Source organism: Sinocyclocheilus grahami, unplaced genomic scaffold (genome assembly GCF_001515645.1).
Source record: "Sinocyclocheilus grahami isolate Dianchi unplaced genomic scaffold, SAMN03320097.WGS_v1.1 scaffold127.1, whole genome shotgun sequence".
Taxonomy (NCBI): Eukaryota; Metazoa; Chordata; class Actinopteri; order Cypriniformes; family Cyprinidae; genus Sinocyclocheilus; species Sinocyclocheilus grahami.
The window spans coordinates 974,467-998,259 of NW_015505306.1; the positions used below are offsets into that span (position 1 = coordinate 974,467).

The 23,793-nt window shown below is 36.6% G+C and overlaps 1 protein-coding gene across 1 annotated transcript in view; it reads right to left on the reverse strand.

The window, feature by feature from the left end:
• The window catches only part of LOC107590432 (uncharacterized), a 35,730-nt gene extending 33,720 nt beyond the window's left edge, over positions 1-2,010 (reverse strand). Inside the window, exon 1 of the mRNA XM_016279175.1 lies at positions 1,853-2,010. Coding sequence (XP_016134661.1) covers positions 1,853-1,920 — 68 coding nt within the window. The 5' untranslated portion in view covers positions 1,921-2,010. The remainder of the gene's footprint in view (positions 1-1,852) is intronic.
• Positions 2,011-23,793: the final 21,783 nt, after the last annotated feature.

The window sequence follows — 23,793 nt, forward strand, 5'->3', positions numbered from 1 at the left end:
CAATGAAGTAAAATGAATTAAAGAACCCAGTTCTTTTGGCAGTGGAAACACTGTTTTCATGCAGTTGTAGGAATGAATATAATGAAGTCTCTGACATTCTTAGGGCATTTTGTTGTGACTTACCAGCACTACACCAGAAAAATTACATGCTTCCACCACAATCCAGCCTTTCCTGCAGGCTCACTGCAATGTCCTTGAAATTGTACTTCAGATTGTCTGAACCTAAGACTTCATCTGAGGCTTCAATTCAAGCTAAACATATTTCACAAGAGTTACGTAACAAAGAGTGTCCACTGTCCCCAGCACAGTCCCCTCTAAAATAGACTTTTAAAATAGTAGGGAGTCAGCGGAAATCATATACATATATATATATTTATATTAGGGCTCTTAAAGTTAACCTAGCGACTTCTGATATTAATGAAATGGTTAATGCATTAATTCAAATATATGAATTAAATATGTTTAATGCAATCAAAAAGAATTATTTTTATTCAAAAACGGGTCAGAAATCCTAGGACTAATCATGGTTATTTTATTCTAATAAGAAATTTAAAAAAACAAAAAAAACTAATGGGTTTCTGAGAGTTTATCAAATGTTTATACATACGTTCAAGAATATTTAGTACTTGTTTTATATCTTTTTTTTGATTTGCTCACTGGTGATGGTTTCAATACTGTAAAAGCACTATACAAATAAACTTTAATGTAACTGAAATTTATATTAGGGCTCTTAAAGTTAACCTAGCGACTTCTGATATTAATGAAATGGTTAATGGATTAATTCAAATATATGAATTAAATATGTTTAATGCAATCAAAAAGAATTATTTTTATTCAAAAACGGGTCAGAAATCCTAGGACTAATCATGGTTATTTTATTCTAATAAGAAATTTAAAAAAACAAAAAAAACTAATGGGTTTCTGAGAGTTTATCAAATGTTTATACATACGTTCAAGAATATTTAGTACTTGTTTTATATCTTTTTTTTGATTTGCTCACTGGTGATGGTTTCAATACTGTAAAAGCACTATACAAATAAACTTTAATGTAACTGAATATGTTAACATTAACACAATGTCACCTTAACAAAATATTCTCAATATTCCCAAATATCGCAACTATTATTTATTTTTGTTTTTAGAGAAATGGTATTTAATTTTGCAAAAAAAAAACGTCCTAAATATCATGCTTAATATAGTTCTCACATATGGTCTTTGCACATGAAAATGTCCAGCTGCCTTTATATTTTACAAAGTGGGTCCCTTGCAAATGGATTATCATTTTGGGTGGGGTCTTGTCATCAAAAAGTTTGAAAACTAAAACAAAAGTTTTCAAACAAAAAAGCATATAACAAAGTTTTATAAATTCCATGATGTATGTATGAATGGATTTAGTGAGTACGCACAAATACATTATAATCTCCGGGTGATTAGAGCACATTAATAGTACATCCTTTACAGTGTTGTGGATTCTTTAAAGCATAGCGGGCAAACGAAATCAAACACGCCCTCTCCACAGTATAACTGCAGTCAAAGCAATTTATGTATACGATGGAATGGTGAAGTAACCGTCGTTCAACACTTTTTACCCACGTTTTCCATTCTCTCACCAGTTACATTAGAAAGTCCGCGAGCACGATATTTTGGGGACACACCTGAGCACAGCCCAGTTACCACAAAGTACCCAAAAGTCACCAAAACCGTCAGTAGCGGACAAAGTGAAGACGCGCGTTATGTCGACGCTTCTCTCAAGACTGCTCAAGCGCATTTTACTCACTGGAGCTAATGAGATGGAAAAAAAGAGCCATGACGCCGCTCAACTACCAGAAAATTACAAAACAAAGGTTTTTACCTGCTAATCATGACAGCTCCCTTGTACATGACCGAAAATGTAGGCATATTCAAGAGATTTTTGCGCATCCAGCGACGTGTATCGTATGCCCATTCCTCTCGTGATCAGCGCCTCGCGGAGGTCCGATACAGCGCGAGCCACATGATTCACTGCTACAGCCCTCTAATACAGATGATCCTAAACATCACCAACTTTGCCCACAGATTAAAATCTTATGCAACAGAAAGGGGGGGGGGTAGTGTTTTTGATATAGACATTTTTTTTGCCATTGTTTAACAATGACTGGAACAGGTGGTTCCCAAACAGAAAGCCAAATATTTACATTTATGAATGGAATTTAAAGGCTTAAAGGTGGTATGATATACAAAGCGTTGATTACATTAAGCTATTTCAATCCAATAGGTCTTTCAAGGACGTCAGGCTGAACTGAAGTATAGAAAAGTCTTTTGCATCAGATCAAACCTGATATGGGAATGAAAACTGACAAGCTAAACTCTTGGGTCTTCAAACAAGACACAGGTTATGCAAAACAAAATATTACCACTAAAAAACATATCATGATGAAGCCCACAGTCTAGTGAAGAAATAGATTAAATGAGTCAGGGAAAAATGGAAAAACAGGAATCGCTGATGCTTTGGGGAAAAAACAACATTTGTGCAAAAAACTCTAAATCCTTGTCAACTCAGAAAGACATATTTAATCTCTCGACCGTTTCCATTTTTAGCCAGCGTTATTGTCTATGGTCATCCCATGCAAAGCTAGAGTGCTTTCCTCTCACACTGCAATCAGATTTATACACACATGCTTGAGGTAAAATTACACAGCTGGATTGCACTGTCCAAATTTACTCAAGTTTTTGTATTCTTACAATATCATGTGTAATGTTTTCAACTCTTTATGTTTAGTGGGCTTAAAAAACATTCTTTGAAATTACTAACTGCATTCATAATGTAATGAAGTGACTACCTGTTAAAAGAGATTAGTGTCATTTAGTGCTCAACAAATAGTGTTGCTTGTGCCCTAGTTAAGAGTCAGAGTGACACTTTGCCTTAAATGCATTGTCGCCGTGTAACTCCTCAATGTCATTTACCTCGACACATGTCCTGTGATTCAGAGACCACTTTTTATCAGCAACTACAATCCAAAACAAGTCACACAAGGTTGTACCAAAAGCTGCTTAAGTCTGGAATACACAACACAACTTTTAAAATCTGAACTGACTTTAAAACACTGGGCTGCATCATACACTTACCGACTTTGTAAACAGTCACAAAGGAAAAACGGGCCATCATACACTAAACGACTGAGGATCACGCACCGCCAGACTTTAAAGTCGTTCCAATCTCAACAAACTCACACAGAAATGTGCGCCTTGTTGCTAGGAGACACATGACAAATTAAAACAATATGTGTTCTAAAACTGTCTGAAAAAAATGTGTCTGAAGCTAAGAAATCGGAGTCTGAACCCATCACACATTACGCAATTTTCTATGAAATCTGTCAACTCAAATCTGCAGACTGGCTCTGCAGATTTTAGGCTAGCTGCAAACTTCTACAGACTGTAAATCAGGGAAAAGTTGAGTAGTGTATTCCAGCCTTTAGAAGTGTGCTTTCTTTAGTTTTTTTATGCCTGTTGTTTGTGTTGTAGTTAACAGAATGCTACATCTTGGATAATGTTACCAGGCAAAATGAAAAAATGTGCATCAGATGTTACAGTCTTATTTATCAATGTAAATAATGTATCTGTTACTTCCACTATCACAAAGTTCCTGTGATAGTAACAGTGTGACCAGACTAAGCCTTTCTTGTGCCAAATTCACAGGCTGTAATGATGTAATTTCAGGGATTAGCTTTTACACAACCGGCCATGATAAGCTTTATATTCAAAATTATCACACCAAACTACACTGACTCAAAACACTCTGTCTGGCTTGCCTTAAATTTCTCCTGTAAATCCTCTCATGAGGTTAATATGTCAAGTGTGATTTGCACATTCACATATCAAGCCATGACTGGCCAGAGCACTTTTGTACACGTGCAGAGCCAGGTCATGGTCCCCAAACCTCAACCGCCCCTCTTCACAGACACCTTATACTACGTTAAACAACAAGAGAGTAATTTGGCTAAAAAATAAATGTGTTTTAAACAGTAAAATGAAACAAATACTAAAAATTAAAAATAGTAGCATTCTAGTGTGTATTACTGCTGAAATATTTAGAAAAATATTCTACTGTGGGAGATAGATGTGCAATCTGTTTGATTGGTTTTACTATTGTGTACCTTGGCATTGATGGTTTAGTTGATGCAACAGTGAAAGTACATCTTTAAAAAAAGGTGACAGGACCTTAAAGGCAGGGTAGGTGATATAGTTCGAAAACATTTTTTATTATGCTGACTGAATGTCTTTTCACATCCCAATAGCAATCATTAAGCTAAGTGGTCTAAATATATTTATATGTATTTATATCGTCTATGGAAGGTGTAGGACCATAAAAAGTTTGTCCAATCATATCCCTCGCTCCGAGGGCTACTATAGGCTGTCCTGCCTGCCTGTCAACGTATATATTTGAATACCTCCACGCACCCTGTTCGAGCATACATGATACTTCATCAGTGTGTTCCATTACTCTATTGCAGAGCGAGCTATTTTATTGTAATATTATGCGCTTTGTACTGTAATGTTTTCTCACTGCTGAATGAGACATGAGGTAATCTGACAGCGTCGCATCCAACCCTCCACCAACGCCGTCTCTCATCGGGACGCTGGTACGCCTCTGGTCTGCCTGTGCGCTTTCATGTGTTTTGTAGGAGGCGTGACTTTACAGAGTGATTATGCTGGGAGGGTGGGATCTTGATTTCAAAGCTAGCATGCTATTGCTACCTTTTCTGAAATCGCTACCTTTACCTTTAAAAGGATAGTTGACCCAAAAATAATTTGAACTCCCTCATGAAGTTCAAAAACTGTATGACTTTCGATCTTCTGTGGAACATAAAAGTAAATAAATGTCTCATTGTTGACATGAGGGTGAGTAAATTATGTCAGAATTTGTTAAAAGTTTAAATACCCTCACTAAGGTCTATAAGGCGGTATTTTGACCAAAACGATCTGACACTGAACACAGCAAATGCAAGGTATAAATAGGCACTGGGAAGGAGTGTCAGGTACTGCCAATATGATCAGGCTGCCAGTGCGCAAGTTGCTAGGCAACGCTGACGAGCGAATCAGACCAGCATCAGAAACACAACACAAGGCATGAATGAACACGTGGATCTGTGAACCGTGATATTACCCCTCCCCCTAGGAGCACCTCCTGTCGCCTCTGAGGGAACTTCTCTCCTCTGGACCATAACCTTCCCAGTCCACCTCGAGTCCAGAATACATTTGACCAAATATACAGGTTACCCATCTACAAGTCGCAGCATCGGGGGAACTAGGGAAGGCGGATTAATGGCAGAATAAAATTTGGGTTTTAATTTGGATACATAGAAGATGGGATGAATTCTCCTGTACGCCGGAGAAAGTTTGAGGCAGACAGTCACCGGACTAAGGATTTTGGTGACAGTGAACGGACCAATAAATTCAGGAGCAAGTTTACTACAGATGGTGCGGAGAGGAATGTTCTTAGAAGAAAGTCACATTTTTTGACCAACAACATAGATGGGAGGCTTCGACTGGTGGCGATCGGCCTGGACCTTGGTGCGTGAGCCCACCTGGAGGAGTTTCTGTCTGGCTTTCCTCCAGGTGTGTCGGCAAGATTCTGTGAAACCAAACATCGTAACATGCGCACCAAGTCTTGGCTGGCTCTCTCAGTTTGGCCATTACTCTGAGGATAGAAACCAGAGGAAAGACTAACACTCGCCCCCAACAAATGACAAAACTCCCTCCAGAATTTGGAGATGAACTGGGGCCCCCTATCAGAAACCACGTCCATCGGGAGGCCATGAATGCGGAAAACATGGTCAATGATCGTAACCGCTATCTCTCTGGCAGAAAGTAATTTGGGCAGAGGAATAAAATGGGTTGCCTTCGAGAGCCGGTCCACCATGATCAAAATTACCATGTTAGGGAGGGAGAGACGTGACGAATTCTAGTGCAATGTGGGAACAAGGTCTCAAAGGAAACAACAACGATTGGGAGTCTTACTACTATCATAGACTGAACAGGCCCCAAAAAAAAAGACGGATGTCACGAGCCATAGATGGCCACCAGAACTGTTGCTTAACCAAAATGAAAAATCATGACGTGTGATGCATCTTTACGACTTAGAAACTAATAAAATTCCCATTTCCAAGTGCCAGACATCTTCAGACTCCATCTATCTCTAATTCACACTGCAAGAATGATGCAATTTTATAGGCCAACCAGGAAGTATCATCACCCTGATTGCCTCGACAAAAAGCCAACAGGATTTTTTATTGGCTTTGGATAATCACTCTGTGACCAACAAATGTTTATGATTCTTACACGTTTTGTTCATCTAGATTCTAGATAATCTTCACAACAATGAATTTTGAAGCCTATATACAATTGCCAGGCATTTAAAGTTAGCGTTAAGTTATAAATGAACTACCACATGACATACAGTAGTCACATGACTTCATCGTCACCACTTTTTAAGTCTTATTTAAAATCTTTTAAGTCTTATTTAAAAGTTGGAAAGTTTGATTTACAGTAGTTTGCAGGAGTGCAATTATAAACACAACGAGGATGTGAAAGTGGACTAGTGAGTAGATGAGTTTTCCTTTTCGACATAATGACGTTTAATGTCCCAGACAACCTCTGTAGTCCCATTTAGCCACTTGTTAGTAACAGTCTTTTTTAAGACACATAAAAGCTTAAAAAATCACTAGTTGGGTAGTAATGATGTACTATGTATTGATGTATTATGCCGTGGTATAAAATGAGAATAAAAATGATGGAATAAAAAAATAGGAAAAAAAATTCTTGGAAATGTTAACAACAAACCTTATTTCAAGCATTTAACCAACAACCCATTTAAAAAAAAACATTTCAGAACGATGGAACCGGAAGTTCAAAAATGCTAACTCATTTCTGCGTTTTAGGCAAAGCAGTTGACCTCTATGATGTGAATTTTTTACCCTAAACCTGTGTGCTGTAACCTTGGTCTACTGATGGGACACAAAGAAAGAGTTGTTCTGTGATGACAGAAGTCCAGGACTTTTCATCTCATTTGCTCTAAAAAGTGACTGTGCCAACATTTATAAAGCCTAATACTAAAAGTCTATAAATAGTCTTTGAGGGCATGCCTCTGTGATACAGGATACAGCTGTTCTTTATTCAAGAATCTGCCATGCCTGAGAAGGGCAGAACATAAAGCTCAGGGAGAATGGCAAATATTTAGCACTGGAAGGCTTAGCATAAGACTATGTGCTAGAAGAGACAATTTGAGATGAGCTATTCAAATGTCCCAGAGAACATCCTGAATAATCCTACATAATAATAATAATAATATCATCAGTTACTCATAGTCATAGGACATGTCTTTCATAATCTTAAAGCCCTCTCATACCAGCACTAAAAACACCCTCCAACCACCCCTGATCCACAAACTCACACAGCTTGTCAGACACTGGCATTATCAGAGTACTAGTGCAAAGTGCAACATGCTGTAACATATTGATAGCACAAATATAAATCTATTAATCAAGGAAAAAAAATAGTAGAAGAGCTTTTGTATATGTTGAAGTTGGAGTACTTGCATTGTGTTGTTAATTAACTTTTTGATTTAACCTGTTAATTTCAAAGATTTTTTAAAAGTATGAATATTTTAGTCTTGTGAATAATATGAAAACTGCATGCTTAATCATTTGAATGATATATGAAATCTGCCATCCTTGCTTGTCGATACTCAGTTCTAATCAACAGCTAGTCACCTGAGCTGTAAATGGCATGTGACAAATTTTGCTGGAGGGAAATTGATGACAACACTGATTGACTAATGGCATCACAAGAAGACACAGTCTCAGAATCCTGAATTGTGAAGTGAAAGACATCAGACAGGAAAAAAATATTAATCCTTTTCACTTTCAAGAGCCATCAAAAACAAAATACATTCATAATATAAAACGTGGCTTACAAAAAAAGAAAAAGTATTTTGTCAGAATTTATGCCTACTTTTGAATGAATTACAGTCTCAGAATCCTGAATTGTGAAGTGAAAGACATCAGACAGGAAAAAAATATTAATCCTTTTCACACTTTCAAGAGCCATCAAAAACAAAATACATTCATAATATAAAACGTGGCTTACAAAAAAAGAAAAAGTATTTTGTCAGAATTTATGCCTACTTTTGAATGAATTAAAAACGTTACCAATTGCTCATAAACATAAATTGATTAATTAATTAATTCATATATTCTTCATATTTATCCATAGCTTTGCTAATAACTTTTATAAATAGCAGTCTTTAGAATTTAGTTTATTAAATTATAATTCTAGTGAAATTATTAAATTACCAGTATTATTTAGTTAACTGTAAATTTTACATTTTTAGTCTTAAAAAATTAAAGGGGTCAAATATATTCTTCATATTTATCCATAGCTTTGCTAATAACTTTTATAAATAGCAGTCTTTAGAATTTAGTTATTAAATTATAATTCTAGTGAAATTATTAAATTACCAGTATTATTTAGTTAACTGTAAATTTTACATTTTTAGTCTTAAAAAATTAAAGGGGTCATATGATGCGATTTCAATTTTTCCTTTCCAACTTTCACCGTGGACGAAGCGGAATCCAGCCTGGTGTCCGTCACATGTGGTTGCCGCTCATTCGTCGGATCGGCCGGGCGTGCCGTTCTCGACCCCGCCGCCTCCACTCACTCTATCCGTTTCCGCTCATGCTAGGCCACTGTGTTTTTCGTTGTGAAAGCGAAACTAACGTACTTTGTTTGGCCTTTCAAAAGAGGATGATATCCGCTTCATCATGCCTAGAGCTGATCTGTGCTGGTCGCTGAGGGAATACATCAACTTTCACCGTGGACGAAGCGGAATACGGCAGGGACACGGCATCAACAGTATGTGAGGGGCGTAATATTTCCGTCTCACGCTTGAGGTATTCGGCCAATCACAACGCATTGGATAGCTGGCCAATCACAGCACACCTCGCTTTTCAGACCGATGAGCTTTGTAAAAAATCGACGCGTTTCAGAAAGGCGGGGCATAGAGGAGAAACAATAATGTACAGTATGTGGAAAATAATGTGTTTTTTGAACGTTAAACCGCATAAACACATTTCATTATACCAAATACACAAAATAATGTTATTTTTAGCAGCATCATATGACCCCTTTAAAGTAGGAAGAAACATTTGTTCAAACAAAATTTAAACAACAAAATTATCTATTTTATGAGACAATTAAGACACACTAAAGAACACAGAAAAGGCATGCCATGTCAGCCACTCAAAAAATATGTACAGTATGTATGTATTAGTGTCTGTATGCAAACACATGCACACACCTAAACACAAGCTAAACTAGCATGGACCACAATACACACTCGGATACTAGGGGTGCAACGGTTCTCGGTAAAAAAAAATCGAACCGTACCGTTCTCCACACACGGTTCGGCATACACTAGGACCGCGGTTCAACTTAAATCTGACAATGCATCTGTAATATGGTTTGTTAGAGTTCGGCTAATGCATGTTTCTGTTGATGAATACAAATTCTGGCTTCACAATACATTACAACAAGAGCGATGAGAGAGAGAAAAAACAATACGTGGACAAACCAGTCACTCTTTAATCAGTGTATTCAGTTAATCAGTTAATCAAATATTAAACTCTCTGTGAAGTATTGTGCTTGAATGGACAAATTCACACAAAAAATATGTCAAAATGCCCATCTTGGTAAGTATCCTATAGCAGACATAGCCGGCTGAACGTACTGTTTCAGTGCACTGGATCAGTGCATTCTCTTAAAGTGACAGCATTTTCTTAATGTTAATCAAACAGCAACAACACGGAAATCGATTGAATAACTTTTGTAACTTTAATAAGGATTAATCTTTGATTTATACAGTCAAATATGCAATGTTATTTTACATTTGATTTATTCAATTTCTGTACCTAAAAGCTATGTTAGACCTACCTAAAAATACTGAAAAGCACTGTTTATTTTATTTGTATCTTTTTTCACTGTTTATTTATTTGTACTGTTGCTTGTAGTTAGATTATTTGTTCTTATTTTCTTTATTTTTATTTGACAATATAGTTTTTTCCCTATACATAGCACATACCGAACCGTACCGAAACCGTGACACTAAAACCGTGAGTAAGTTGAACCGTTGCACCCCTATCGGATACTATCCCTTTTCCTTCCAGCAGCCATGGCAACTACCCATTGCATCAGAACTTTAATCACCAAATCTGCACAGTGGGTTGTTATCAGATTATCGGATAATCCAGTCCACATTGAGAAATCATAACAGCAGAGAGGTGAAGACCAGTCACGCTTCTTGTTTTTCATCAAGGAAAAGCTCAGTAGACGTGCCACCCACTGCAGTAATGAAGAATGGGAAATGAGGGTGGCAGTTTTACTCAGGTGCCAAGTTTCCATGCTGGACCACCGTGTGTGGTGAAATGGGTTAATCTGAAACGGTCTGACAGGCCAGTCTGACCTGTTTACTAGCTGCTGCATTCTGGGCCCATGACTGCCCTCCGTAGGTAACAAACAGAAATGCATCTCAGGAAATGTCACAATATATCATCCACTTTTAATCAGGCTTGATGCTGTCAGCGACTCAGCGTAAAGCAACACTGAATGGGATGAACAATCATGAAGGGATTGTTGGAAATTTTTTCTCATATTACGGAAGGAGTGTGATTGCAATTTAATGAGAAGGTTTTGGTCCAACATGGCTATTAATGATCTAATTTTTGCTGAAATCAAAGAAGAGAAAAAATCACAATACATTTTGAACTGACCAAAATAAGACAGATAAATAAATTTGAACTTCTTTAACAATAATAAAGGTGTATAAACAGTGAATATTACCTGTAGGTATATAATAATGTATATGTTTACAAATTTTATAATAATATACTTTTTCTGGTAATTAGATACATAACGCTAAAGCTTTGGGCAGGTCAACTAATGTAAAATAAAATCTATAACAATAATGTTGCAAAAAGCAGAGAAATTAATTAATCACAACAAAGCTGATGCAACAAACTGGTTAACAAGTCCTAATTTATTAGGCAGGACTGAGACTAACAAGGCTGATAAAAAATTTGTTTTTATTTTTTAATCAGCTAAGTCAGCAAAAAAAACAGATGTTGATTCATCGATAATGGTTACGACCAAGAAATATGGGGGGGGATCAATAAAAAAGCACCATGCAGATAAAGATTTATTAGTGTTATGACAGTATAAAAACAAGGCTTTAAAATGATGTCTTAAAAATATATAATTTTGTCTCTCAAAACAAGGCTTTAAAATTATGTCTTAAAAATATATAATTTTGTCTCTCAAAACAAGGCTTTAAAATTATGTCTTAAAAATCTATAATTTTGTCTCTCAACTGACTGTGTCTGTTCTATAATACAGAGAAAAAAAGGATGCATTCAACACAAATGTTACTTTTGGTTGTACTTATTAACTGTACAAATTCATACTGCAAATCTTAGCACTCAACTCTAACATTATAATGCCTGACTTCTGTCTTTACTTTATTCATTTACATTACTGTGCCTGCTATGAAAAACTTCAACAAAGATTACTGGAGTACATTTTACAAGAAAATATTTCATGTTTAATTCACTTGCTATTTCTTTGTAATTATTTGTAAAATTTACAAGTAATTTCTGAGTGAAAATTGTTTTAAAGGGGTCATATGATGCGATTTAAATTTTTCCTTTCTCTTTGAAGTGTTACAAGCTCTTGGTGCGTAAAGAAGATCTGTAAAGTTACAAAGACTAAAGTCTCAAATCCAAAGAGATATTCTTTATAAAAGTTAAGAGTCAACCACGCCCTCCTAAAATGGCTCGTTCTAACACGTCCCCACATGTCTACGTCACGATGTGGGAAGATTTGCATAACGCCGCCCAAAAGTCCACGCAAAGAAAGAAGACTTAACTTTTATTCTCGCTGTAGTATTGTTGCTGCCGCCACCGCCATGTCGTGAAGGTGCTGTGTGTTTCGTTGTGAAAGCGAAACTACTTTGTTTGGTCTTCCAAAAGAGGACGATATCCGCTTCGTCATGCCTAGAGCTGATCCGTGCTGATCGCTGAGGAAATACATCAACTTTGCGCTGTGGATCACCAGATCGGCTTTCACCGTGGATGAAGCAGAGTCCAGCCCGGGGTCGTCACATGTGGTTGCCGCAAACCCGCCGGCCGCGCCGTTCTCAAGCCCGCCCGCCTCTGCTCAGTCAAGCCGGCCTCCGCATACTCTAGTCCGCGGCTCACTCAAGGCCGCCGTGTGTGACGCTGTTTCGTTGTGAAAGCAAAACTACTTTGTTTGGCCTTCCAAAAGAGGACACGACTAGAAATCAGTGGTAAAGTTGTATTTACAACACTGTTCCAGAACAGTTCAACCCAAATATTCAGATGTGTGCAGTGCATTTTATGGAGGACTGTTTCCTGATCCTGGTAGAGTAGACTACAATGCCGGCTGTTCTGACTCACAGACTGTAAGTTTTTTATGTTTAAAGAATTTGCCATTGACGATTCAAACGCGAGTTTTGAGCAGTGTAACGATGCAACACAATGCGTAAAAAGACAGTATAAGTCATTATAATCCGTAATTATGTCCCCACTAGATGCAACAAATGCCTCGTTTGTAATGGGTTTTAATGTTTTTGTCTCATCGCTCCAGCCGGACAGGGCATCACAATATGGTAAGAGCGTAACATTTCCGTCACACGCTTGAGGTATTCGGCCAATCACAACGCATTGGATAGCTGGCCAATCACAGCACACCTTGCTTTTCAGACCGATGAGCTTTGTAAAAATCTACGCGTTTCAGAAAGGCGGGGCATACAGGAGAAACAATAATGTACAGTATGTGGAAAATAATGTGTTTTTTTAACCTTAAACCGCATAAACACATCTCATTACACCAAATACACAAAATAATGTTCTTTTTAGCAGCATCATATGACCCCTTTAAAGAATTTTTTTTCAGTGTATAATGCTGTCAAGTATTTAATCCACAGATATTGACATAACAGTCACAGACTCTCTCACACACACACAAAAATTGAAGCTTCATGTAGAGGGAGCACTCTCCTGAAAAACTGTATACAAGTCCAAAACCTTTACACTGGGTATGAGATATATGCTACAAAAATTATCTGAACAAAAAATGGGAACACAAACCTGAAACATGATGTTGTACACAGCTAATCCTCTCCCATTGGTTTCTATGTGTTTTAAATCAGAAAGTCAAATCCAATAGAAATGCAACAATCTTTCTAGTGCAACATCAGCACAAATGTTCAGAGCACAAGAGCATGATGTCCTGTTTGTGAAACACCATATGTACTGATTTATAAAGGTAAAAATAACAGTAAACAAAGTCACTATTTGTCAAGTCACTATTAAAAATGTTAATTTGTTATGCTATCTACGGCACAAGCATCACAGATGTGTGAGGATGAGATGACTGAGCATCAATCAAACAGTACCTTTAAGAGATGAAGATAATTTTGTATTAGTTAAACAGCGCTCACAATGCTGAGATACAGACACCATGTCCATGATCAGATCAACGACTTACACACACAAACGTATGCATTTGTTTATGTTTTTATGGTGCTACTCCTACACATATGCTCAAGTACAAGTATGTACAAATTTCACAAATCACAAATGTGTTAAAATGATAATGGTGAAAGTGACAAAGTTCAATGAAAAAGATTTCTTTTGTAATTTCTCCAACACTATGAAGTTAATAAATGTCCAATTAAATAATATGAAAAGACAAAAAAATGGCATAACGAAACTGAAGTATCGTAAGGCAAACTGGAACCAGATTTAAACATGAGAAGACAGATTTACTTCAGACTGACTTGCACAAGTTAAATTTAGAAATAATAGACTTTTTTTCAAAAACAACATGCTTTTGATTAAAGTCTGTTCAGCACAGCCCTACAGCCCTCACAGTACTGATTGAAATCTGTTATAGAAGTTTAGTTATGTCTGGAGTCTGGACGTGCGTTAGTAAATATCCAGTGAACTGTTGTGATGTTTTGACTATCTCTTCGGGTCATGGAACGGCATCACTTCTCTAAGTACTCTTCCCAATAGTCTATTCAAGTTCCGGTCACCAAACTCTAAATTTAGCACGTCACCGGGCAGATTCATTGTAAGGTGCACACACTGTTAGCTATTCTTATATTTTAAGGCTATAATCTAAATGTGCCATCAGTAATTTAAAACGCTCACAGAAATGCTTCCGTCAATCACATGCAATCATTGACTTCCATATGAATTTGAAGGCTGCTGGCAACCGTAAACTGTGTTAAAAGCCCTTCAGAAGGTGACAGATTGCAGGTTCACCTTACTTAACATCTACATTTGAGGAATGCCTTTAAACCAAAAATGTCTGCCATACTGTACTTAAAACAGTCTAAAATACTGATTTTTAAACTAGGGGGGTGCAAGGGGGTGCTTAGGCATCCACTGAACATTTGAGAGAGAGAGTTTTTTTTTAAACTAGATGTAGCCTAATTTTAGGGCTGTCAAAGTTATTTTGTTAACTTAAGATTTTGATGAAACATGCGGAATGTATTGTTTGTGCTCTCGAAATACTGGTTGAAGTCATTAGATTAAATCACTTTTAATCACTATAAACTGTTTTATTCATTTAACAGCCTCTAAGAAATAAAAAGGGGGTAGAAAAATATACAAAGTAAATATTCTCCAGATATTATTATAATAATTTCTTTAATAAACTGACAACATCAGTTATTTACAACAATTATTTAATTTTGGAAAATAACATATTAACTAGGCTATATTATATCAGGCTTAATAATTTCCGTAAAAAAAAAGAGTTTTCAGTACAAATAGGTCTTGATGAAAATATAATTAGGCTGTCTTTATGTAATAAGCGGGGATTCTTTTGCGAAGGGATCATCATATCTGAGGTTCTTGGCATCAAAATCCCTGTTGTAAAAGAATATAAAGATACGTTTAACGTAAAGGTTTTTAACGCAACATGTTTTTTTTGGTCAGTTGTAGGTACTTTTTTGTTGAATAACTACAGGCTATTACAGACATTGCGTGAGACAATTTTTTGTGAGACAAAAAATGAGACAATGTGTCTGAAAAAGCTCACGGACAGGCTACCTGTTCTCTGTGGAACAGCGGGACCTCGATCGTCGCTAAGAACGTTATGTGAATAATAGCCTACTATGCATTCCATGCTTTTCATTAATAACGCTGATCTTTACTTGTTACATGTACAGTTTGAGACTTTATATGAATATTACAGTTTACAGTTTCATTTAATGCCTGAAATGTCAAAGAAAACTAAAGAGACAGCATGCACAACTCTACAAAATTCAATTCTTACCAGTAAATGAGCGAAAGTCCATCAAAACGCTCGAGCTCTCTTCCCCGGGGCTTCAGATAGGACATTGCATCCAACAGAAACGTTAAGTTTAAAAATAGTCTACTCTGGAAACGGAATTAAATGCTGCCTCCAAATATTACCACCAGACACATCGCCGCGATTTCATGTCATGCTCGTGGTTCGCAGCTTCGCTCGAGAGTCAGCGTTCATTCAGCATTAAATCAATGATACAGCAACCTCCAGGCGAGAGAGACTCAACTATGCCCGTTTCTAATCTGTAAGACACGTGGGTTTCATGCTGACCTGGCCGTCTGTTAGACAAAATCTACATCTTGTCGACAGCCCTCTGGTCACATTACTTTGACTTTTCCTAGGTAGGCTACCTGGTAATTTCAACGTCTGTATACAGTTATACTGAGATGTGTGAGTATAAGATTCACTGATTGCCTCTCAAAAACTATGCACCGCTGTCTACAGCATTTTAGGGCATAGGTGTGTTCCTGAGATAAGTAACTAAAATTTGAGGCATGGATTAATATATAGAGATGATTGTAAAGCTACGTTTGCAGTCAGACTGAGGTGAAGTCTATGACCGTACAGCTTCAGGTAACTGAGATTAATAGTGCGGCTTTTGACCTGTCCTAAGAGATCTGCTGCACTGCAGCCAAAACACCAGGGGAGTTTCCAATTTCATCACATAGACATTTGTTTGTAACATCAATCTGTCTCTGTTGCTTCATACTGTAAGCTAAATCAAAACCTGTCTCTACAGTTGTTCTTTTAGTGCATAAACTCAGATAGCACAGGTAGCCTACGTCTGCAAGATGTAAGATGAAAGCATCTGCTGTGTACAAACATCCGTCTTTAAGATGTCTGTTTTACATGCATTCTAAATCATAAACAACGTAAAGACATTTTCTAAATGTCTATTTGACATCTGATAGGAAACGTCCTATAGACGTATTGCAGATGAGCAAAAACTCTAAAAAAATACATCTTGCAGACGTAAATGCAGACATCAAATAGACGTCTCGGGGATGTACAGTATGTGTGCTATCAGGGAACTGTCACTCTTTTGTAATTATTTTAATCACACATTTACCATGCTAATCATACTTTCTTGAAAAATACTATATTTAGGCATTTTGTAGTTATTAATCATAACAAATGAATAAAGGACAGGACTCATAGTGTAAATAGTGTAAAGAAGCGTGAATAAATGCAATAATGCATAGATAAACTCCTAATACTCAATTAAAACTTTTTTAAAGAACATTTTAGTCTGGTAAACTGAAACCTTTGTAAATGTAATTAATAATATATAAAATTCTCCATTTCACTTGAAAGAATGTTCAACATTCCAAATCAACATCTCTACAGACCAAACTCTGCTCTATGTTCTTTCTCACATCTATTTGCATATTAAACTCTGATTGGCCTGTCCTTTCTAGCATTTTTTTTTAACCATGTATAGCAACTTTACACTTGAGTGAGGGTGTTGAATCTGCCTGTGTGTGACTAATAGTAAGTTAGCATCATTTTATTAACTATGGTTACCACGGTTAAAAAAAAAAGTAAAAGATATCAAATTTGTTGTATTTACAATGTAAAAGAGATTGTAGGCCTATTTGTTGTAGCCTATTTGAGCCAATTCTTTCATATCAAAATTCTGATTATACTGGTCATCAGACTTTATCTCAGAATAAGATTAATAATTATCACCAATAGTTGTATCTTAAATGTATAGGCTACTGTTTATCTTCAAACACGCATCTTATCTGATATTTTGTTTATATTCTAAATGATGACGCAAAATTGTTATTTAGTACCTGAAATACCTTTCCAAGTCTCAGTCAAACGATGCGACTCCCCCTAGTGGTGAAGTTTAGTAACGCACAGAGAAGCGCGCATCCATGGGCTATTGCTCTGGGTGACCGTGATTTCACCAAGTACAACATGTTCCTGGAACAACATTCCAATTAACCAATCAGAATTGAGGGATAACTTTTCAGGAAATATCTGTTTTAGGCTTACGATCAGGGTTAGGTGCTTCTACACCCTTGGTAATCAGCTATCATTTCACACTGATTTTAGGAATAAATTATGGGTAGGGTTAGGTTTAGGGGTAGGGATTGGGTTTAGTTTATATTTTTGGACAGTAATGTTGATCCTGGATCAACAAAAGATGTTGATCCAGGAACATGTCTTACTTGGCAAAATCACGGCGACCATTGCTCTGACAGCTTTAGTGAGACATCAGTGCACTGTGCATGTATACTTCTACACAGTATTTAAAATGTGTGTCACATGTTGCATATGGCTGGCGCTTAATCAGTATGTCTGCATACTGCTTTTAATCCAAGTGTGCATCATTTGTTACCATTACTATGTTACAAGAAAGAAAACAATGAAGAGTCACTTCATGGAGTTCAGTGCCATGGTAACTACAATGCTTGACATACTTTGAATGAGATCATGATGTGAGGTGTAAAGTGACAGAAAGAGTGACAGGATGGGTGTGGTAGCATGTTTCAGATAGTATAGTAGTAGACCAGTACACATTACTGTGCGTTCACAGTCACTCTGTCAACATTCCTCCTTATCTGAAAGGCAATGTTCCTTTTCTGTCTTAAGCAAGCAGAGAGGAATCATAGTGTTTGGCAGCAGATTCCCTAAAGTAACATTTTCAACACAGCATATTTGTCTCAAAACTCTAATGACATTTTATGTTTAACACTCTCTTTAATGAAAAGAAATGGCAGGGGTGGGCAGGATTGGCTGGTTTTCTCAGACCTTCCCCGTTCCAGAATGTAGGTGGGGCAGCACTGTCTGCACTGTTTGACCCAGCCGAGCAGGTTCCTTCTCAGTCTCATATTTTTGACCTGGGTGTGGTTGTCACCTGTATGTGTCCATTACACTTTTATACATACGTGTTGAACTGACATAGCCGCTTTCAGCTGTACATTTTTCAATCAGAATTTCCAGGAATATGACATTCAACGATGACAAAAACTAAAGCAAATTCTGAAGGGATGAATAGAGTGATTATCCAACGGTGGCTGATAATCATTGCTCTGTTGAGATTTTCTGGGGATTTGAGACCATGGCTAGTCTGGTTTGCTGAACTGTGGCTGGGCCATAACAGGATTGCTGCAACACAGCAGTTTTGTGTGTCAGAGGGTCTTTGGGAGGTTTTCAAACTCACTGAGCCTTGGCTTCCTGTTTTGTCCACAGTCTCAGGGAGAATTCAGTCATTATCTGAACTCACTGCATGCCCAAAAGAGTTCCTGACCCCAACAGCATGGAAATGTGGTACTACCATGTAGCAAAAATACCTAAAACACACAGTTACATAGACATCTTTAGTTTGTGGTATAGAAACTTCACTGAAAAAAAATGTTTCATTCATCCAATTAAAAAAATGTAGTGTAATGATTCACATCTATATTTTGAGCCAATGAAAAATAAATAACTTGCCCTAAGGACAAAAATTAAACCCTACAGGTGAGGTCACATTTATAATTGCTTTGTAAAATTTTGGCCGATATCTAGTCATTTCAATAGAAAATCACGTGATTTGAAATTTTGTGTAAGGGCAAAAAATTTTGATTTCTCACTCAAATTTGTGTTGACCAACAAAATGCTGCTTGGTTTGAAAGTGAATTCTGTGTGAGCGGTGCTTCACACATCACTACACTATTGACAGTGGACAAAGGACCTTTTTGCTGGCAAAATTTTTCTAAGGTGAACAATGTAGAAAAGTAGATTGGCTTATTTATCACTGGGCCAATAAATAAGTATGTTTACATTCACAGTTATAGTTGTCATCTCTCTGTCCAAATGTTCGTGACGCAAAGCATAATCGAATATTTCAAAGATTAAATACACGTTGCACAGCATTTCTGTCTTTCAGAGCAAATACACAATGGTGAGGCCAACTGCAATAAGATGTATGTGTATACATGCTGGACAAAGTTGAGCTACAATCACATTATCTAGTCCGACTTCATGAACTGAATCATCCAGTTGTTACAGTTTCAGTCAGACAAAAGCATTTACATGATGAATTACTGCTTTAGTCTGAAACAGAACTGTTAAAGTGCATGTAATGACCTTTCTCAGCCTCTCACTGAAACAACATTTTATGCAAATTTTTTTGCTGGAAAAACTTTGCAAATGTGACTGTACCTTAACAAGGTGAATAAGGTAGAAAAATAGGAAGTGTGGTTGAAATACATATTGCACATCAAAGCAATACGTCTGTCTTTCAGAGCAAGCGCACAATGGTGAGGTCAATTCTAGTCCAGTTTGTTTACATGCTGGATGAAACCAAGCAACAATCATATTATCTAGGTCTGTTAGAACAACTTCATCAACTGAATGATTTCAGTCGGACTAAAGTATTTACACGATGAGTTACTGCTTTAGCTGGACTAAAAACATAACTTTTAAAGTAATGAACTTTTTTTGGCCTCTTGCTGAAACAGTACTTTCAGTGGTTGTAAATGTTCCTCTTTGACCTAAAGAAAGAGAGGATAAGTAATCTGTCTAATGACCACAAGTGTCACTTTTATCTACAAGAGAAACATGTGTAAAGCAAGGCTTCAAGACTGATTTGTAGCCCCTACAGAGACAAAAACTGTGTTGTCACCAACAATGTCTTAACGTACCACAGAGGATGGTTAGCATATTTGTACTTTATAGTTTCTAGGTGCATTGTTAGGCACATATTGCTAAGACTGTGCGACACACCTTCAGTGGCTAGAAAATGCTGTTGTGTGTTTAACAAAACAAGTGCTGACACTCCTGCCATTGAACCTTAAATCTTCACACCCGGAAAAACGACACTCCTCTCCCATTTGAAATTAGAAGACTGATAAGAGTGATTTCCACATATATTGTAAAGATACATGAATCAATATACAATATAAATTACTTGCTTTTTGCTTATGTTCCAATTGAATCTTACACTGAATAAGTGTGTCTATTAGTGGAAGATTTGAAGGAATCCTTGGTATGAAATGCATGCTTTGTTCTTGTCAAGTAGGACCATCTGTTTTGGTTGAAAGCCCACATCTACCTGTTTGAAATACTCTCTCCACCCATGTTTGGATAATGCACCTTGCACTGAGAGACATGAAGTACACACCTCATAGTCCATACTACACGTTTATCACAGACATATTCTCCCCCAGAGGAGAATTAACTTTCATTGGTACCCCCCCACCACTAAAAACTTCACTTCACGGGGGCTGATTGCACACAAGCTCATTGTTACAACTTTGCATAGGGTGTGTTGAGTTCCAAAGCAGGCCCATCCTGGTGGAGGAATGCTAAAAACCCACAGACATAAATTCACTATGGTACTTCATATCTGGCAGCACAGGTCTCACCGCTGGGTTGTGTTCACATAATGATCCACGCATGTCAGTCAGGAGCTCTAATCGTCTCCATTCCTCACCTGCACCGTATAGGTGTGAGGGAATTCTGGCCTTTCACCTGTTTCAAAAATTCTTGGTTCGAACCCCACTTACACTGAATATTATTCATTATCAGCAGTGCATGCAAATGCCTATGTATTTGCATATGTGATGACAAATTAATATCTTGCCCGTTTCACTTATAGCATGTGTGTAACAGCTAGAATGTGGCAACACCAGTTGAAGAGAAAGTTGATACAAGCACATCTGGCACGGATTAAACTCTGCAGGCCATTGAAAGAGACTCTAATGGTGGAGATCTAAATGTAAATGATAGATGAAACCCATTCACACATAATAGACATCTGATCACGCTAGGAGGTGTTGTATATAAACGCTTCAGCATGAGGTATGGTTACATGACAAAGTTAATATTTAAGCCCTTGGAATGGACTGTGTTCACTTCTAGCCAATTTCACACAAGAATTCCACAGTTGTAGCTTATCTTTGGGCATTCCTTTAAAGTAGTGATATCACATTGCCACGTGGCTATATTCATTATCGCAGTAGTAAGATTAGTAGTAAACCCATTTCATGTCTTCTGCAGTGTCAGGCATTATGGAGGCTCTTGTTACACTCATAACTGTGAAAAACTGTATTCTGATGCAGGGGTGTGCAAACTTTTTAATGCTATAAAGATCCCTGAGCCAGACAAATATTTTCATGCACAAAGACCTATTTCTTATAAGCAAGAAGTTCAAATTAAATATTTTGTCACTGTACTAAAGGCCAATAAGATTATTAAAACACTTGTGAAGGCTTAACTGTAATTCAGATAATCAAAATGCATACTGCTAACACTTCATATTATACACCCTCTAAAATTATTTGTCACCTGTTTTGTTTACTCATGTACGCTTATTTATGTTGGATCTCAATCTTCATCTGACACCTGTTGAATTGGTCTTTGAAAGAAAGACCTAATTATTTATATAGCGTGAGGCCTAAGGCATGGTGTAAAATGGAATAGTAAGGGAGATACTGAAAACTAAACCAGCATTTCTGTAGCGTTTCCATCTGCTTCCATTCAAAAACAGACACCGGAGCACACACAAATGCATGCATACACACCCCCGATGACTCATTGTTTTTAGCCATCCAACAATACCCAGTTCTCATGACTTTACCTCTGTTTGCATTAAACGGTCCCCTAGTGACTTCTTAGCTGCTCTGAACATGAGGCAAACTGCAATATTTTAAAACCGTTAAAGAAATGTACCAGCTATAAAAATGAAAACTGCTCAGGAAGTTTAACAAGCACATCAGCAGTCAGTCTAAGAACAGGTCTGGCTTTTAAAACTCTTCATGACGCTGAGTTTCACAAAGTAGCTGCATCCCAAACAAAGGTTGGACTACTGGTTATGTAAACTCTCTATTGAGCTGACACTCCAGCAGAGAAGAATGAGTTATGTCAATCCAGAGCTTTATGGCTAAAAAAAGCCATCGATAAATAAGACATGCTACATTTAGTATTCTGTGCTGCATATGTTCATGTTTTGTTCATGAAAAGCAAGAGTCATTATAAATAAAATTGCTGTCATTTTGCAATTTTCAAGCTAAATGTTAAATAAACATAAAAATTTTACATCAAAATTAATTATTATATTAAATAAGCTATATATATATATATATATATATACAGTGGGGGAAAAAAGTATTTAGTCAGCCACCAATTGTGCAAGTTCTCCCACTTAAAAAGATGAGAGAGGCCTGTAATTTTCATCATAGGTATACCTCAACTATGAAAGACAAAATGAGAAAAAAAATCCAGAAAATCACATTGTAGGATTTTTAAAGAATTTATTTGCAACCTAGTTTTCCCTCTTGTTTGATTGTCATTCCATTCACCTATGTTCCCTTAATCATCCTCATTAGTTCCTTGTTACTTAAGCACAGTGTTTCCTGTGTCTAGTGTTCGGTGTCGTTAACATTATAGTGGTTGTGTTTTCCTAGTTCTCGGAGTTTTCTGTATTTGAGTTCAAATAAAAATGTGGTTTCCTGATCTTGCTCCTACGTCGTGCTCTCTCTCTCTATATATATCCTGAGAACCAGAAAAAAAATCTTTGTGAATTTAGGTATTTTTTTCATGTCATTACATTGTTCAGAGCATAAGAAAAAAATGGACACCAGGACTCCGTTTTTCTAAAATATAAAATGACATGAATAGACATGAAAAGGCAAAAACAATGGGATTTTTAAAAAATCACCAATTCATCCATTTTTAGGTTTCAGGATTTTGTTTATACCAAACTTTGTATAAGGATGATTCTCTACTATGTTATAAAAGATATAACAAAATGATTTGATATAGGCTACCATTTTACTTTATGCAATATGTGTGTAAAATTTCCATAAACTGGTTTTCCCATTAAACACAATGTATCTATACACTGTACCTAATTTCATAAGAATATTGATATATAATTTATTTTTCTATTTGTTGTGTCTCCCAACATGCATAATAAACATGCTTTTAGTCCTGGTGTCCTCTACAGTGGACATGTATGAAATCAATATCCTGTTTCATAACAAGAAGTCATATTTTGGTTTGAAACCCCATAAAATTTTCCTGAGATGTTGATTTATGACAAACAATTTGAAAATTAATCAGATTTAAATTATAATTACAAAATATTATCATATTTCCATAAGGATGTACAATTTTATCACTAAATTAATGTCAGCCATTTTTGAAGTCCAAGCAGAGGGAGTGGTCATGGAGAAACATTTGGTATCTCTGAAAAGTCCTGAATGTGCTCTGTACGGGACATCCAGACTTAAAACTGTGACGTGAGCTCTCAGAGAAATTCACTAAAATAATATAATGTCCACTACATAGACAAAAACTATGTATATATATATATATATAGATATATATATACATATATATATATATATCTATATATATATATATATA